At 41.5% G+C, this 13,129-nt stretch overlaps 1 protein-coding gene across 10 annotated transcripts in view; it reads right to left on the bottom strand.

The window, feature by feature from the left end:
* MFSD14A (major facilitator superfamily domain containing 14A) overlaps positions 1-12,590 on the bottom strand; it is a gene marked incomplete at both ends in the record, with an annotated part of 39,589 nt that extends 26,999 nt beyond the window's left edge. For all 10 annotated transcript variants that reach the window (XM_084242958.1, XM_084242962.1, XM_084242964.1 and 7 more), the window contains one exon: positions 12,507-12,590. In XM_084242958.1, the coding sequence (XP_084099084.1) occupies positions 12,507-12,590 (84 nt within the window). The remainder of the gene's footprint in view (positions 1-12,506) is intronic.
* Positions 12,591-13,129: the final 539 nt, after the last annotated feature.

Below are 13,129 nucleotides of genomic sequence, written 5' to 3'. Positions count from 1 at the left end.
GACAAAACTAAGGAAAGTTAGGAGGCACTGTACTAACCCCCAAACAGAAATGAAGCATGTGGCAAGACGCAACAGATATCAACATGTTTCAAAAACAGAATAGTCCCAGAATAGCATGTGAGACATTTGGAATTTGATAGACAAGAAAGAAAATACAAAATTAAGTTTATATCAGTCAGAGATGTGTTAAGAATTACTTCAGAAGTTGAATTTCATATTCCTAAGGAAAATATTAAATGAATGGAAAAGCAAAGAACTTTTGACAAGAACTAGATCCCACTAACAAGTTTGTATAAATAATACAAGTTTAATACTTAGTACAATATCATACTTAAGCTTTGAAGTATAATAGTCTTATGTGGAAAATATTGTGTTTAGATTTCTCTATACACTAAAAATTATGCTGTATTACTTTAATGTAATAATGCATCATCATTAAAAAAACAGACAGATGTCTCTCCCAATGTGCTTAAAAACTCTCTCACAGGAGAACTTGGTAGTATAAGAACCTGAGACAAGGTAGGGGTGGGGGTAGGGTTGTGTGACAAGAGAGTTGAAGGGGGCCTCCCCGGTGGCGCAGCGGTTGAGCGCTGGGCTGTGAGGCTGCCCGCAGCCTCTGTAGCGCCAGTTCGATCCCCAGCTGCTCCCCTGCCACCGGAGGAGGGTCCCACATGGCGCGCAGACCTCTCCTGCCGCCCGCTGCCCCCCTCAGCAGTGTACTTCGGTCCTTCTGCCTGCTCTGCTCCCCGCTCCGGCTCTGGTGAATTCTCTCACCCCCCTGCGCTTCTGACTGTACCCAGTGCTTGTATAAATAAATAAATAAATCTTTAAAAAAAAAAAAAAAAAAAGAGAGTTGAAGGACCGGAGCTGAGAATGAATGTGTACAAGATATCATTCATTCCACATTTACAAAGCACCTACTATGAACCTGGGGTGCTGAGATTAGAAAAACCTGTAAGATACACACGCCCTGATCTCAAGGAGGCCATGAAATGAGAGCAGTGGATGCTGGAGGAGAGAGAATGCATACAGTTAGGAATTGAAAAAACCGAAAGTGAGAGTCAAAACTAGCTTTTAATTTTTTAGCTTGGTTGTCTACTTATGGAACCTGGCAGCTTCCCTGCTTCTCCCCCCTCCCACTCCATCCCCACAAAGCTTAGATTTACAGCAAATTCTACCTAAGTGATTTGTCCCTTTTATTTGAAACATTTCTATTGTGCTGTGAGTAATAAAGAAAAAATTTAGTAAATAGCAAATGTGGTGTTTGAAAGCACCAGGGTGGATGAGATAATCTGGAAAGGATGAAATGTGGAAAGGGCAGTCGGGCTAAAAGATAAAACCGCAAGAAACACCAACATTTAAGTATTAGGCAGAGGAACCATGAAGATGATAAAGAAGGAGAGTCAAAGGAATATCAGGAGAATCAAGGCAATAACTATGACAAATGACAAAGGAGCAGAATCTCTGTTGAACGGGGGTAACAACAAGTACCAAATAATGCCAGCACAGTAAGATAGAGTCAAAACATGTCTATAGAATAAGGTAAATTCTAAACTGACTTTATTCACCAACACATATAACTCAGCACCTAAAATACCTAGTAGAATGTCTCAGGGCCTTTAGCTTATTAATTCATATTATGAATCTCCAAGAAGGTAGAGCGTGCACTGTTTTCCAAAATTGAATCCTTCTTTGATATAACAGACAGTATCCCAAGAACATCTGAACTCCTTGGAAAATGGTTGGGAAATGCTGATAAAAGATGATTATTACACAACAATGTGTAAAACTACAGAGCAAAAAGGCTAGAAGAAAACAACGTATTAAAAGTCCTTATGTGAAAAGCACTTATTAGCCAAGGATGATCAGGTATGGGGCATGGGGGCGCCACACACGGGAATGGTGGCAAAGAGAGTGTGGGGTAAAGGGAACAGCATAGCAAAGGCTAGAAGACAGGCAATACTGTAGCTTATTTCAGTATCTGAGCTCTAAGGATATCAGATGGTAAAAGTGGTTAAAGATGAGGCTGGAAGGAGAACAAAGGTGAAAATGAAGAGGTCACTTGAAAACACATTAAAGCCTTTACTTTGAAGAGAGTATGGAAACAGTGAACTGTTGCAGACCAGTGAGTAATACCAGATTTCAAGATTGTTTTTTGGCAACTAATGTTCACTACAATATGGCAAATAGGAAGAAGAGGAAGGGATAGAGGAAGGTTCATACAACCAACATTTAGGAGGCAGAATCAAAATGACTCAGTAATTGATCAGATATAGCAAAGGAGTATAAGACCAAGGATGAAAAGATTTCTTTTTCTGGCTTAAACAGTTGGTCCGAGAGACAGGAGGAAAGAACTAAAGATTAGTTTTAGACATACTGATTTAAGAAAAACAAGCTAGCTGATTTTAAAGGCATCAAATTGAGAAGCTACGCAAGAAATAGGAAAAGATGAATATCTTAACTAGTTAGACATTCATAAAAAACAATACAAAAGTACGAACATACCATAAAAATATGAAGGCTATGAACAAATAATTTTTAAAATAGCTAAAAATATTCTATCCTGTAAAAATAACCAAACTTTCAGAAAAAGCTTTACCACAAAGATATTCATGGTAGAATCATTTATAATAGGAAATATGTAAACCTAAATAAATATTCAACCTTTAGTTACACACCCCCTATAATCAAATCACAGTATATAAATCGAACAGAAAAATATTTAGCCAAAAATTACTTATGGATAATCTTTAATGAAATGTAATACTTACAACAATGTTGAATTTAAAAAATCGAAACATGATATAAAATTATATATGTAGATTATAAATTTCAAGTATAAAAAACAAAAATATCACTACAATGTTAACAATGTTTACATTAGGCAACAGTTTCAAATGACATAAAATTGCTTATTATGTTCTTAATGTTGCAAATCTTTTCTAGTAGATATGCTTGGTAATGTTTTATTGAACAGAAAAACCATATACAACTAGATTGAAAAAAGACAGGTAGTTGCACATGCTTGTCCTCCTTGAGCCACTCTCTCAAAGTTGAGAGAAAAAATATATTAGTTAAAAAAAAGCAGGAAGAGGGCCTCCCCGGTGGCACAGCGGTTGAGCGCTGGGTTGTGAAGCTATCCACAGCCTCTGCAGAGCTGGTTTGATCCCCGGCTGCTCCCCAGCCACCGGGGGAGGGTCCCACATGGCCCGCAGACCTCTCCTGCAGACCTCTCCTGCCGCCCGATGCTCCCCTCAGCAGTGTACTTCGGTCCTTCTCCTTCTGCCTGCTCTGCTCCCCGCTCTGGCTCTGAATTCTCTCACCCTCCCGCGCTTCTGACTGTACCCAGTGCTTGTATGAATGAATGAATGAATGAATGAATAAATAAATAAATAAATCTTAAAAAAAAGGCAGGAAGAGATTTGCTTGTCTTTAAGATAATACTTTTGAGACTTGTATTATATTCATATTCATCTCTGGTTTTAATGATCTTAATAGTAGGACAAGATCTTAAAATTGACCAATCTTAAAAATATTTTACTGATTTGGATTTACAACAACTTCTAGGTAAGATTTTTGACAAAAGGGCCAGTGGGTTTTCATGAAATACCCCCCATCTACAAAATTCCAGGACAATCTGGGAGACAGTACAAAGACTGGACAGAAAGAATGAGGGGGACAGGGTAATGGGCAAGTAAGGGATAAATATTAGACAATGAGTGTTTTTCTAGCATCAAGAGGAAAGAAATATATATTCCAATGAGGAGAGCATATCAACACGTGACATTTGAGGAAGCTCAAGAGAATTCAAGAGAAGCAAGGTGAAAATTTCTGAAGGAGACTAATCTGAGGACAAACACATAAGCAACCCCAAATGGCAAGTAGGCCACCTAAAACCACAATAATTACTATACCAAAAGTCCATTCAGCTGAGTAGTTTTTCTACTCTGGGGGCAAAAGAAATGACTCCATGGCTGTACCTCTAACTTGAAGCTTAGAAGTTAGGGACAATCACATTTTTTAAAAAATTATTTTATTTATACAAGAACCGGGGTACAGACGAGATGCGCGGGAGGGTGAGAGGATTCACCAAAGACAGAGCAGGAAGCAGAACAGGCAGACTGACCGAAATACACTGCTGTGAGCAGGCGAGACAGGAGAGGTCTGCCGCGCCATTTGGGTTGCTCCGCGGCCAGCGGGGATGGAACCAGCACTGCAGAGGCTGCAGATAGCTTCATAGCGCTGCGCTCAACCGCCTGCGCCACCAGGGAGGCCCAACAATCACCTTTTAATTCCACCTTCACCCTCCAATTTAATTCCCATTTCCAAAACCATACTTTCTATAGTTACTAGATTATGGATGCATTTTCCAGGCTTGATGCTAAACCTTTTAACATCTTATTTATTATTTCTTCCTGTAATAATAACTTCTACATAATTTTATTTTGCTATGTAAAATACTAATTTTCTTAACCTAACTTACTTTTTTCAAACTCATGCTCTCAGACATAGACTCTGTACTTTACTCTTCTATGATCTGGAGCATTAGGTACATGCTTAGCACAAAGATACTTTAGTATGCAGAACTGAAAATGAATTACTCTATAAGCCTCTTCTACTTGTCACTATAGGCATCCATCACTTTTTGGCCGTTGGCTAAGAACAAGTGTGGTATTTGTTACCACTATAGGTGTTTAGTACTGTTATCATATTTAAACACTGTTAAAGGGGCTTCCCTGGTGGTGCAAGGGGTTAAGATGCAACCTATGGAGCAATCTGCAGCCACTGCATCACGAGTTTGATCTCCGGTCAGGGAGCAACCCACATGGTGCAGCAGACCCCCTCCTGACTTGCCCGCTGCTCCCCTCAGCAGTGTATTTCAGTCAATCTGCCTGTTCTGTTCCCCACTCTGTCTCTGGTGAATCCTTTCACCCTCACCCCCAACGCCTCTGGCCCATACCCCAGTTCTTGTGTGCATAATTAAATAAATCTTAAAAAAAAAAAAAACACTGTTAAAGGAGCTGTATATAGGCAAAACCTGCAACTTCCCTTATTAATTTCCTCCCTTGCTGATACCTCACTGTTTGCTACTGTATCATCTATCACATGAGTTGATTACATATACACTAATATTAAGATATTACAAGGACTTATCATGATTTATAGTCATTCCTAACAGCCTTTCAAGTTAGATATTATTTCCATTTTAGAATCTAATGTAGCACTAAGACGAAGAGTCAACCCGGGAAACTCTAGGGCCCAAATCCTGAATTATGCTGGTTGCAGTGGTTACACCACACAAACTGCCTTAGACAGTTACTTGCTCAAGTATAAGGATCTAGGCTCATCCGTTTCCGTATTTCAATGCATAGCACAAAGCCTGCTATAGAGTGGTTATTTAATGCCCATAGATTGACTGCTAGCCCTAATCATGATAGTTACAAAGATGCTAGATGACCTAAGTAAGCTACTTTCTCTCTCAGCAGTGGGGGATAGACTATTAATCGCTTACCTAAATCCTCATCGAAGTCTCAAATTCAGTGTCTATTGGTTGCCTAGTCAATATGAGCTTATGAATCCAGCAATTATTATCCAAGATATTGACTTTAATAATTTATGTTGTATTCCTATCAGTGAACCAGGGCCTTATGTGGATCGTTGGTGAGGAAACAGAAGCAATTCCATTAGTTCCACCAGTATGTTATAATGCTATTATAACCCCATTAAATAGGGTGTCCTCAAGTGAGGAAACAATGAAAATGAATCAAACTGAATTTCATTCTTCAAAACAACTGACCTGGACTGTTCAAAAATGTCAATAGCTATAAAAACAAAGAAGTTATTCTACATTAAAAGAATGGCATTAAATGTAATGACTGAATTCTACATAAAAACAAAGACAACTATCAAGAACATTATTGGGACAACTGGAAAAATCTAACTATGGATTATATATTTACACAATAGTACTAATGTTAAATTTTCTGTATGTGGTGATTGTACTGTATTTATGCAGGACAATGTCCTTATTCTTAGGTGATACATCTCAAATGTTTTACAGATAAAGTGGCATGATGTCTCCAACTAACTTCCAAATGATTGAGAAAAAAAATTATCACATATACAGATGATTTTACTCATATGTGAAATACAGAGAAACAAAACAAAGGGTCAGACAAAAACAAATCCTACAAACATGATAGTAAAATTGAGATACCAGAGGGAGAGGGGGAAGGTAGAGCTCAAAGGGAGGATGATTATGGGGGGCTTGGTGGTCTGTGGGGTGACACAGATCTGAAGTGGTGTGAATCTATATTTCTGAATCACATACAGTGTTGTAAACCAATGTTGTCTCATCTTTTAAAAAATGTGGAAAATATACAGAAGGAAAAATAAATGTGTCAAGAATATTAACAACAGAATAATCTATGTGATGGCAGCAAATGAATATTCACTGTGCTATTCTTGTACCTTTTTGGACTTTTTAAAAAATTCTCAAAAGCTGGGAAAAAGAAGAAACATGATAAAAACCAAAGTAAGATATGAAGAAATGTAATTTTGACTTTAGAATACTGGCAAATTATCAAGAATGAGGGTAAATATGTATCTTCAGAAAGAAGAATGTTACATAACTACACTCATAAGTTATTTATTTATTTTTTTATAAACTTTTTTTAAAAAAGATTTATTTATTTATTGTTTATACAAGTACTGGGTACAGTCAGAATCGGGGAGGGTGAGAGAATTCACCAGAGCCAGAGCGGGGAGCAGAGCAGGCAGAAGGACCGAAGTACACTGCTGAGGGGAGCAGCGGGCGGCAGGAGAGGTCTGCGCGCCATGTGGAACCCTCCTCCAGGGGCCGGGGAGCAGCCAAGGAGCGAACCTAGAGGCTGTGGGCAGCTTCGCAACCCAGCACTCAACTGCTGTGCCACCGGGGAGGCCCGAAATAATTTAATATAGAAGTCTTATACAAAACGACAAGGGTGCTCAGTGAAAGGTATCTAAGAATTAAAACTTGTCATGGAAGGACATAAAAAAGTTCTTGTAGAAAATACTGTAACTACAAAATTGCTTTCATGGAATCCTGACACATTATGGCATAACTAGATGAAATGCAAGGTTTTACTGCTAGCATCTGGTATCATGCTTCCTCTTTCATAGTCAAATCGTTTTTCTTGCTTTCTCTGACTTTAAGCAAGCAAGCATGGTTCACCACATTTGCAGAGCAAAAAGAAAACTAGGGTAAATGATAGTCAGGCTTTTATGCCACTGACCTCTGTGGCTATTGCCTGTGGCCTTGAATGCAGAAGGCACTCAGGAGCATGGGTGTGGGGCTCGAAAGCCTGATTGTGGACACTGGGAGTATGGTATGGGCATGCGGAAGTGAGCACACCTGCGCCTAGAGGTTAGCGATACAACGGCAGTGTTACCCAGAGCCCACTGGGCTACAAGAGGAAGAGACCATGAAATAAGGTCAGAGGGCTCAGGGATAGAGAGTAAAGATTTGCTAGGCCTACCAGTTTCCCCGCCCCCCCCACCCCCGGCTCAGTCCCCACCTTGCCAGCCTGTGGGCTTGCCCCACAACAACTGGCCTAGAAAGAGCATTAAAGCCTGGAAAATCCTCAGAGGGGGCTCCTGGACCCTGCCTGCCCAAATGGATAGAAAAGTTGCCTGTGTCTACAGGCCTGGCACTATAAAAACCAATCCCTGACTTCCCCAAAACATGAATCACCATAAATATGCAGGACACTTTGAACTGTTTTACTGCTATGCTATTGATCAATTTAAAAAGAAAGATTCTGTATAAGAAGTATTGGTGAGACGGCTCCTAAATAGTAAAAGACTGATTCACTTCTTCAAAATATTCCACAGGCACAGGTAATAAAGTTTTACTTGCTTAAAAAAAAAAAAAAAAGGTCTAGAGTTTAAAGATTGTAGTGCTTTGCGGTAAATTGGGAAAACTTGACAACCTACTACATGTCTTCCAGTTTTAGAAGGAAAAGTTGTGACTGTTAAGTCCGATGAAGCCAGCTTATCCCCAAGAACACCTAATAGGTAACATGATTCAAACGACTACACTGAACTCACTATAAAGGTTAAAAATAAAACAACAAACCACCATCAACATAAAAATCAAACTGTCCCTAAAGTCAAGGAGAGAACCTAAACTTAAAACTGGGTCTAGGTCCTCCTTGGTGGCACAGGCGGTTGAGCACAGCGCTATGAAGCTGTCCGCAGCCTCTGCAGTGCCGGTTTGATTCCCACTGTCAGCAGAGATGCCCACATGGCACCGCAGGCCTCTCCCGTCTCACCCGCTGCTCCCCTCTGCAGTGTATTTCGTTAGTCTGCCTGTTCTGTTCCCCGCTCTTTCTCTAGTGAATCCTCTCACCCTCCCGCACATCTGCTTGTACCCCAGTTCCTGTATAAATAAATCTTAAAAAAAAAAAAAAAAACTGGGTCTGATCTCTAATTACTCAGCCTATGTAGTCAAATGATGAAATATTTTCTAGAACCCATTGTTATATAAAAGAGAGCCCCTAAAGGGGTATAGTATTTCATGTGGTAGAATTCACAACTTACATTACTGAGAAAGTAGGCCCCTAAGGATTAGCTACTACATCTGTTCCTCACAGAGACAAAACCCATTTTCAGGGGTCTTGTTGGACTCAGGCTGAAACTATCAAATGTTATTTCAATTGATAATTCAATTCAAAATAATGCTAAAAAACAACCTGAGCTTTTAAATAATTGAATAATTTAAATCATCAGAATGCAACTTGGAAAAAGCTACTCCTTTTACTTCAAACTTGTTAGTTGCAAACAAATCACACTTCAAGGGCAGGTGAATTTGTACAGATGCACAGATCTTCAAACTACATAGGGATGAAATGGATATATAATCTGAGAAAATCACTTAATTTATTTCCAAATACTAATCTAAGGCAAACGTTGAACCATGGAGGCAAGGAGGTTGACACTGCCTGCCACAAGTTTGCCTAAAACAATATATACGGCCTGTTGTTACTAGGCATGGACTAGCAACTTCGAAGAACAGATGCTTTCGTGAAAAGCACCACCATGCTCCTCATGGCTTGCAGACTAGCAACCAAAGGCTGCTGAGTTGTTCTCTGGGAGCTACAGAGAGCTATTATGCAACTACCCTACCTATCCTAGTAAGGAGAGTGTGAGAGCAAAGGATCAGAACTTGGGTGTAGATTTCTGAAATGGCTGCAGTCTTCTATCTACTATAATTAAAATCAGAGATACCAGGAATAAAAAGCTGGTGCAGTTTTCAATTTTGCAACTTCCAAGAAAGCAATTCACAAATGCTGTGCTTCCTGTCTAGTCTCTCATCAATTCACTTGTGGAAAAAATTGTGCACTTTTCACTTTGTCAGAGATGCAGTTCCATAACTGCATCATACAAAAAAAAAAAGCAAACTTAAAAATCAAGGAAATTTCTATCCTTGATAATACAAATAACTAGTGTAAATAGTTCTTTAGCTCTTAACCTCAACAGAAATGCTTACAATCTGGTAATGATTTAACAACAAAACGGGAAGTTTTCTAAAATGTCAGAACGTACTTTTAATTCAACTGTTCTAAATAGTCGGCATTGAATAAGAGATACAACAAAAGTTACATTAAAAACTATTTCTACATATGGATGCTTCAAAAAGCAAATTCACATTCAGATCACCATTGGATGAAATAGCACCCAGTAGATGACAAATATTTATTGAACTTAATCTGTGGAATTGTTCTTTACTTATGTTGTTTTCAAATTTAACAACTGGTCTTAAACCTTTGGGAAGTACAAACAGTTCTGGCAAATATACAGTCAAAATTTTGCAAACAACTTCAAGGTGAGGAGACCCAAGTTATGAACTCCTAAAAGGAATCGCAGACTTTCACGTAATTTACCATAATTGTGTACTACTCAGATGAGCAACATGTTAGCCATAGCCTGGCTTCAGAGCCAACTTCAAGGAAAAAAATATATTCAAAAAGAAAAGCATTTAATAATGTAGATTAAGATGGTTAATTCAGAAGGATTCACATTCTTCAACTGTTAAAAACTGTCTTCTTTTTCACAAATCATTAACATCTCATTATTAATTTTATTAATATTAAAACTGGCTGATCAAGCTTAAAGATGTCATTAGCAGAAGGACAGAGCAAAATAATTTTATTAACATTCTGAACACTAGGGAGAAAACAGAAGGGGATCAGGTCAGTACCCTAATCAGGGATGTGAAATACTGTTCAGAGTCTGTCACGTTGACCACACAGTCCCAGACATCTAACTCTGAATGAATCCACTCACTGTGGAACTTAAAAACACAAAGAAACACGAAGAATAGAATAATATTAAATGCCTATTGCATTATCTTTCTTATAAACCATTCATAACAACAGGCTGACCAATAGAGGCAGAAGAGAAAATGCCATTTTAAAGTCATCGCTACAACTGTAGTAACTATTTTCATTTGAAACTAGAGTAGATTAAAATGCAAATGTAAAAAAAATTTCCCTGACACTTATAGAAATATAAATTTCCCCTGCTTATTATATAGGAATAAAACTATAATTAAAAATGATGTAGGAATGTGCAAGTATACACATTTTTAAAATCACTTGAAATGTGTTATCGCTTTAAATTCACAAAATAGGCCCCACAGAATTCAAAGATTCATTAAAAAAAAAAACCCAATATGAAGAAGTATCCAGTGCTCTTAAAATAAAAAGTGCAACTTAAGTGTATAAAGATGGTAAGTGATAATAACCCCCATGCCTACAGCTCTCAAGGAAAGTTTCCATTTATGTGTCCTCTTATAAACATATAGTTGGTGTAAAAACTATTCTGTGTCCAAAAGCAAGTTATGAATTCACTACAACTTTAATAAATAAGATTTTAAAAAGCTTAAAAAAAACAAACTGTTCAGTCTCTCACAGGATTGAAATTTCATTGGAATGAAAACATCTGGTATAAAGTGATTGAAACAAAACTTCATACAGAGGTAACAAAACTGAACTTCACAAGGGAAAGGAAGGCGTTTCTTGATCATTTTCATTAACTTTTGGAAAGAAAACTGATCTTAAATGTCACTTTTATAAAACACGATCTTTTGTTGCTTCTATTTTGTAAATGTTAAGATTTAAAATATCAAATCCTTATGATTCTAAAGACAAACAGTACTCCCAAACTATTTCTCTCTCCACTTAATCGTTAATAACTTGGTCAAGAGCCAGGACTATTCATAACTGATTAGATCAAAGTAATGTCTAAATTAGTCAAACACAACAAAAAGATCTCAGGGCTTGAATTGCCGACTTTCTTTTTTTTTTAACCAAATGTCAAATCTACGACCCCAAATAAATCTGACGGTTAACTAATGGTACATCCTGAAATGTCCCAAGCGCTCTGAATTTTATCATACTGGCTGGGCCGTGTTCTGACACGTCAAAAGAAAGTTATCTTTATTGCAAAAGAATTCAACAAATCCTCCGAAGCGGTCCACTTACTCTTAGCACTGTGTTAGCAGTTGATCAGGGTTCCAACACAAATAAAAACAAGGATGGCATCAAAGAAACTATTTCTGCACACCTCCGGAAAGGTGACGAAAACACATATGCCCCCTTTCCATTCCAATTCAGAACGCGATCTCAACGAATGTAACAAAGACCAAAGAGTGTGTAGCAAAGGAGAAATTTCAACACCCCCCAAAAATATGCGAGTTACTTTCCGTCAAAAACCCTACGTCCCCTGCTGGCTAACGACAGCACACTGCGTAAACTTTATTGTGATGACAACTGTTTCTAAAAGCAAATTTCTTCCCCCTGCCCTCAATCTGCCTTCCTTTCAAAGTGTTCTCTAATCCTCAAGCCATGATCGATTCTACTGAGTATTTTTTTCATTTCAAACTACACCAGGTGATTTTTCCAAACAACTAACAGGGTGACCACTGTTCTTGGAAAACTAGCAGACTGAAGTCTAGGCCCCAGGTGTCCCCCGCCACGCTTCAGGCTCGGGGGAGCCCACCTTCCCCGAGCGCTGCCCGCGCTGGAGGCACCTCCCCGGGCGCGCAGCCCCAAGACAAGGGCGGCCGCACCAGTCGCCCCCCGGCCCGCAGCATATGGGAGCGCGCGCGGGGGAGGTCCGCGGGGCCTGGAGGCTGCGGCGAGGGGCGCGAGGGGCGCGGGCGCCGATTCCTCCCCCGGCGGAAGCGCACGTGGGCTCGAGGCCGCCGGGCCTCCAGAGGCGGCCGGAGCGGGCGGCAGGTGCGCGAGGGCGAGCGGCTCCCCCGAGAGGCCGGGCCCCGGAGGCCGCAGGCCGGGCCGGGGGAGGAAAGCCCGCCGAGCGCAGGCAGGGGCGCCCCGGGGCGGGAGACGCCGGCCCCGCGGACGGGGTGGGGGATCCGAGGGGGTCATGAGGGGCGGCCGGAGGCCACAGCTTGGGGGGCGAGGAGAGCGGACGGGGGCTCCCGGCGCGGTCCCCCATCTCACCGTGCCTCCGTCTTTAATGATTATCTTCTTGGCCAGCATGATACTGCGGTTCGCGGCCCGTTTCTTCTTCTTCCCCTGGGTCATTTTACCATCCTCGACTCCTGGCGCTGCTGCAGCCACTCCCGGGGCGCCCGGCCCCAGCGGCGAGAGCCGTCCCACCGCTACTGCCGGGCCGAGCCACTCGGGGCTCCCGCCGCCATCTTGAGGGCCCGGCCTGCCTCCGGCGGCGCGTCACATCGTGCGATCCGCCGACGAGCCCGCCCGCCGCCGCGCCCCGCCCCGCCCCGCCCACGTGACGCAGACCCCCGCCCCGCCCCCGTGACGCAGACCCCCGGCGACAACCCCCCAGCCCGCCTTGCCGCGGGCTGGGGACGCGTCGGCCGGCGGCGCCGTCTCCGAGGGCTGCGCGGCTTAACCCGCCCGGCGCGGGCGGCCGGGGCCGCTGTGGCGCCCCTTCAGAGATGGAGACTGAAGTTTCTAGAAGTTAACTGCTCTCGGAGGAAGGGCCGATGAGTGGGTGCGATGTCGCTCCTCCCGACGTCCTCAACTCTTGGCGCTGTCGGGGACCCAAGGGGTCCGCTTTTCAGAACGTCGGGGTGACGGAGGGGGGAGCAGGTAACTGG

Source organism: Talpa europaea, assembly GCF_964194135.1.
Source record: "Talpa europaea genome assembly, chromosome: 9".
Classification (NCBI taxonomy): Eukaryota; Metazoa; Chordata; class Mammalia; order Eulipotyphla; family Talpidae; genus Talpa; species Talpa europaea.
The sequence above is the reverse complement of the archived record's forward strand: the minus strand, read 5'-3'. Positions and strand labels throughout refer to the sequence as shown.